The sequence below is a fragment of the Diabrotica virgifera genome, chromosome 1, assembly GCF_917563875.1.
Source record: "Diabrotica virgifera virgifera chromosome 1, PGI_DIABVI_V3a".
Classification (NCBI taxonomy): Eukaryota; Metazoa; Arthropoda; class Insecta; order Coleoptera; family Chrysomelidae; genus Diabrotica; species Diabrotica virgifera.
In genome coordinates this window covers 28,387,487-28,393,907 of record NC_065443.1, presented here as the reverse complement: position 1 = coordinate 28,393,907, position 6,421 = coordinate 28,387,487, and the positions used below count along the sequence as shown (strand labels likewise).

Sequence of the window (6,421 nt, the reverse complement as noted above, 5' to 3'; positions counted from 1 at the left end):
TACCCTACCACTCACCAACTCATCCGCCTTAAGCCGTTGGTCAGTAAGTGGGGGATTGCTTATACCGGCAATCACTCGGAGGGAGGATAGTTAGGAGAGTAGAAGGAACTACAGCGCGTATAATTTCCCAGAAAAAAAGTTGTGCGTAATTTTCTGAAACCGTGACAGAAAATCTCATATACCGATCACTGGCGGGTTAAGAACACACATATTATAGTAATAAAATGAGAGGAATTTAATCGATTAAGTTAGTTGTCATTATAAGTGACTACCTACTCTGTAAATAATATGTGATTTAACTTTCAGGAGATACCAATGCCCCTTGTAGACCAAGGATATCCAAAGTATCAAATAATATCCACACATGATACAGAGCTATCGCACATTTTTTTAAAAATCGTTGCGTTAATTTTATGCAGGCAAGTAATTCATACCCTAGCGGTAATCTAGCATGTTTTTCTGTAACATGGATTTTGGTTTTATATTTTCGACTATTTTTTGTAGAACGCATTCATTATACCTGTATGAGATACATTTCCAATTTGGACAGAGATTACATTTTTGCATTGTTTCGATATTATTTGCCTATATTCGTGTTTTAAAACTAAATTTTTCAGCAGGTTTGAATTTTTTAATTGGACATACTTCAGTTTACAAAGAACCACAAGAAAATAAATACACAAAGAACCACAAGAAAATTATAACCACAAGAAAATAAATACACAAAAAAATCAGAAAAACTATATTTTGATAATCATTTCATGCAGCTTGATACCTCATCATATCCCCCACAAAAAATTGCTATGAAATTGTAGAATAACGTTATATCAAGTATCAAGGTAAACATTAATACCTTTTTCAAACGATGACCCTCCCTGGTGCGAACTGTGTAACACAATCAATCATATGAATAGACGGCCGACATAATGAAAAACAATGGTCTTATTAGGTCTGTTCATTTGTTTTCTAGTATAACACTTTCGAGTGTAGTAAACTGTAGACCACACTACAATGGGTAGGGGCAAACAAAAATAATCGGTGTACCACTACACAAATGAACGTTGTAATGTAGTTAACCTTTGAGTTATGATCAGGTTATTTTGGTTTGGTTAGGTTAGGTTACTTTAAGTCTACAACGTTATTGTATATTTTTATTACACATCATCTTCGAGTTTTTGTCAAAGTTTTTCTCGTTTCACAATGGCAATTTTGCTTATTTCACACGCCCCTGATGATGATCTAGGAGCGAAAGTATACTTAAACAAGATTTAATAAATTCAGTGCTCGATAGCTGCCTTTTATTTTCATTCATATATTCATATATTCGAACATTCAACCATTTCCTACTTTACTTTGGTTAGGTTAGAAAGAACGAAATAAAAAATAAATGAAACTAAAATTTGTAGGTAATTTAGTACTTACAAATAATAAAAGCTTTTTGAAAATTTTATATTTAAATTAAACTAAAAAGAAAAATATATTTTGTTGTAGAAAAACACATCTGATAGCTAAGCAGTCAAACTGGGTTGGATGATACTGCGCAAGACGAGTGTAGACGAGTGTAATTAGCGCATAGATATAATAAACAGACGTCATTGGTCAATATTCACTTTGAGTGGTCTAGCCATCTTTGTCCGTCACATACGCGGGATCGTTTGGTTAAAAAAGATAGATAGACCATCAATCGACTGCCCGCGCGTTACACTATTTTGCTCAGTGTTCCTTGTCTATTCTTATTATGGGTCAAAACGGCAAACAGGTGTATGTTTTCAAAAAAACTTTTGATAGTGTGTAAAAAATATTTTATTATCAGCTAAGTACTGTCGACGCATAACGTGTCATCATCAGAGCTTCGTCCTCTTATAAAACCTTCATAGAAGAGCAATTGCTAAACAACACAATAAAAAACATGGATACTGGGCAAAAGCCACAGATATAGGGTATAATAACCCTTTAAAGTGAATAAAATCACGTCTAAATTCTTTTATTAATTAGTAAGACAACATGGCTGAGTCAAACTATATTGAGCCCACGTGAACAGCAGATCAGCTGAGGAAGACTACCTGAGACTACTGAGGAAGTCTTCCTCAGCTGATCTGCTGTTCACGTGGGCTGAAAATGGTTTGACTCAGCCATGTTGTCTTACTAATTAATAAAAGAATTTAGATGTGATTTTATTCACTTTAAAGTGTTATTATACCCTATATCTGTGGCTTTTGCCCAGTATCCGTGTTTTTTTATTGTGTTGTTTAGCAATTGCTCTTCTATGAAGGTTTTATAAGAGGACGAAGCTCTGATGATGACACGTTATGTGTCGAAAGTACTTAGCTGATAATAAAATATTTTTTACACACTATCAAAAGTTTTTTTGAAAACATACACCTGTTTGCCGTTTTGACCTATTTAGAAGTGTGTACAAGTCTTGCAGTCTTTTCCTATTCTTATTATGTTTATGAATTAGCCACCCTTTCAGAAGCAGGTGTAGATTTAACTACACTAGTGTTACACTTTTTGCTACACTTTTCAAAGGAAGGACTTAGTGTAACACAGCACCTAATAAATAGACTTAGTGTAGCACTTCTACACTTGTTCACAACTAGTATTACGCCTAAAAACAAAGGACCAGGAACATAACAATTTATCCGAGATGCTAGGTGATATTTGCCCGATAGAGCATTTAAGAGACTATCTTAAATCTATACCTACGTATATATCAAAATGTTCAATATTATATCAGAAAACTAGCAGTAATTAAATTATAAAATATTAGTTTTTTTTTATTTTAATTTCTTATTTTTGTGTTAGTTACCTACACTATATTACTCTCTTATACGCTCATTATCGTTATGATTTTAATTTTTCCAATTTAGAATGAATTTCAATACTTAATTTATTTATCTAATTTATTTGCATGTACTATTTACTCTAAAACATATACATTTGTCTCCCGACAATATAATTCGAATATAAAACGCGCGCTATATCAGAATATAATTACATGAAAACATAAATAATAAGTTGTTGGATATTTACTTCGTCTTATTCTGCTTGTCGTTTTAAATATATGAATTCATTGTATTTCCAAATTGGTCAGTAAATAGGCTAAATCATTGCAGTGCAGCTCAACTATCTACCTGATTTGTAACATTTTCCCAGAAGGAAAACAAGATGAAAATCTATGCAATCCTCGTTATCTAGAAATTACTTTTATGCATCTTTGATCTGGCCATCATCCGTCATTACTATTTTTGTTGCTTTCATTAGAACACATATCAGTCCTATTCGTTAAAAATTGACTGGTTACCACTCTCTTTTTCTTCCGTTACATAGCTCGATGCCTCAACCCCCCTACTTGGAAGGCCACGGTTGTGATTTTATCGTGCTCCTTCTCCTAGACGAGTTCCTTCACTGTAGCTCAAGAGTATCAACTGTCGTACTCTTCTTCTTCTTGTTCTTCTTCTTCTTCTTCTTCTTCTTCTTCTTTTTCTTCTTCTTCTTCTTTCTCATAATCCTTAGTGCTCTTTAGGGTGTCGGATGTAGGGTTCCGCCTCTTATCCATTTCTTCCATGCACTTCTGTTGGTGGCCAGGTTCTTTATGTCTCTTTTAGTCATGTCTCTCTTTTCACCTATATCATGGATTTGGTCCATCCATGTTTTCCGCGGTCTTTCCTTTCTACTTTTCTTTCCCATTTTGGCTCCATGTACCTTCTTTGTTAGTGTCCTTTTCTCCATTCGCTCTATGTGGCCAAACCAGTTTAATTGTTTGGTTTCGATCTTTCTCATTGTCGGTTCTTGCTCCAGCTCTCTCCATATATCTTCATTTCTAAATCTTTCAAATTTCGTAACTCCAGCTATTATTATCATGTATTTCATCTCGGTCGCGTTTATCATTATTCATGTTTCTTTTGCACAATCCAAGTTTCCGCCCCATATGTCATTATCGGATTTACCATGTTGTTATATACTCTTAGTTTAGTTTTGTTATCTATTTCCCAAAAATTGTTTTATTTAATGAGTAATAGGTACACTTTAGCAGCCTTCTTATTGCCATGTCCATTTCCCCATCATCTGTTATTATATTTCCCGAATATTCAAAAGTAGATACTTGTTTTATTACGTGTTCTTTTACTATTATGTTGGTATTCCTTTCTTTTTTCTCATCTTCATTTATTATCATAAGTTTTTTTTTTATTGAGATTCATTTCCATTGTTAAGTTCTGTATCTCTTTTTGCCAAATGTCTATTAGTTTTTGCATTTTTTCTACTGTGTCCGTGATAAAAGCTATATCATCAGCGTCTAGACGGGAGTTGACAATTACTACTGCATTTAAGTTTTTGTATCCTACTATACATAAAATATATTGAAGGTTTCTTGTTTGACCTATTCTATTTTTTATTAAGGTATCCATGCCTATTGTAAATAGGAGAGGACTTAGTCCTCTGTCCTAATCATATACCTATAAATATCTGCCATATTTAATTTATAACTAACTTAAAAAAAGCGATTAAAAGCGAACGAAACAAAATGGATTATTGCATGTTTATCTAAATTCTATATTTGCTATTAATTTATATATTTTGATTAAATGCATAAACAGCAATATTTTAATTAAATAAAAACTGTTGTATATATTGGTGGTATGCGAGTTTATATTTTCGATCAGATTGTACACTAATGGCTGTTTACTCGTGTATAAAAAACAACGCAAACTGTGTTGTAAACAAGTTATACAAAATCATTATTGAACGTGGTTTAAGCCAAATAGTGTAATTTAGTCGATTACCAAAAACACACACAGCGTTTTTAAAACCGATTTAATTCCGTGAATAATTGTTTACGGTTTAAATATTTTAAATAAATCAAACAAAGGTTTTCCCTAAAAATTTCTACCAGATTTTGATATCTGATACAGCTGACATGAGGCAGATAAAAAGGTGATTTTATTGACAATAATATGCGTCGAGCACATACACGAAGCAAATTATCAGTAAGTACTTAATAGGCGAAAATAATGTTTTCTAAAGTTTTATGAAATGTTTTTTATCGGTCTTTACCAAAATGTTAACAAGCTGAATGTAGCGATTTAACTAATAAATACTGGAAGCTAAAGAACTCGCCTCCACTTTGGATTTTCGAGATCTGTCAAATTTTAACTGTGATTATAACGTGATTGACAGCTTTGGACTTGAAGATTTTCATTCTTTTTAACATGTAGTTAAATTAGTAAAACCAAGTTATCATGATAACAGTGATATTAGCTCTAACATCTTAAGAACATTCTTAGATATTTGGCCAGACTCTGTAAATATATATCAGATGCATCTAAGACGTTAGTTGGCAATGGATGTGCCTTTTACATACCTGCTACTAAAACAGAAAAAACGTTTAAGCTAGGCCATGATTTTTCTATCTTCAGTTCTGAAGCCATAGCAATTTATGAGGCCCTGCAATATTTTAAAGAATCAGAAGATCTATCTGCAACAATTATTTCCGATTCACTCTCTGTTCTTCCTGCCATTCAAACTATAGATTTTCCCATAACAATTCAAATAATTATATCCTACTAATTAAGAATATCCTTTTTGAAATTCATAAAAATAAAAGAACAGTTAACTTTTTATGGGCTAAGCGTAGGACGTAAGTCATGTAGGACTAACGCATAATGATTGTTGACTAAAAAAGCTATTGACTATGGTACTTCAAATAATCGTAAGTTTTGCATATCTGATTTGGTTAACACTATTAAGCATCGAGTTAAAAATCAGTGGAGTCAATCACGGCGAGATCTTTGTAAACAATCCAAATCTCAGTATTCACTGATTCAACCTTCTGTTCCAAATATATATTGGTTTAAAAATTATGTAGTACCTCGAAGATATATAACAACATTAATCAGAATGAAGTTTGGACATGTATGTTTCCCTCTACATCTAGATAGAACTAAAGTTTTTGATTCAAATCTTTGTACTGAATGTCAGAAGGTAGGTGACTTGAATCACACTTTCTTTGAGTGCGCACAATACATTCCATACACCTATAATTTAATCGAAGATTTAATAAAATGTAATGTTTTTCCACCTTTGAATATATTCTCTCTATTGCCTTTGAACAGCAAAGAAATATATAATATAAAGGAAAATATTCCTCTCATTGGCTGTATACCAAATATATAGTGGTTTAATGTTTATCTGTGAAACTAAAATTAACCTCTTCCTGATTAACCTCTTACCAACTTATACTTATTAATACTGATAATTTGATATAATATATCGCCGGTCCAGAATAAGAATACTGCAAATTTCGTCAATTCCTGTTTATTGCATAATTAACTTCTAAAATACTATATACAGATGACACAGAAGCGACAGAACTGTAACTATGCGCTGAGGAGCCACCACAGGGTAGTTGCGTCGTTACTGA

General features: G+C 32.6%; 1 protein-coding gene across 1 annotated transcript; it reads right to left on the bottom strand.

The window, feature by feature from the left end:
- Positions 1–3,522: 3,522 nt before the first annotated feature.
- On the bottom strand, positions 3,523–3,864 carry LOC126886728 (uncharacterized). Its single transcript, XM_050653741.1, has one exon. It carries the CDS (start codon positions 3,862–3,864, stop codon positions 3,523–3,525), a length of 342 nt encoding a protein of 113 aa, XP_050509698.1.
- Positions 3,865–6,421: the final 2,557 nt, after the last annotated feature.

Bases quoted from the DNA above. Each gene is read 5' to 3' on its own strand.
- LOC126886728 (XM_050653741.1), bottom strand. From the start codon at position 3,864: ATGATAATAATAGCTGGAGTTACGAAATTTGAAAGATTTAGAAATGAA.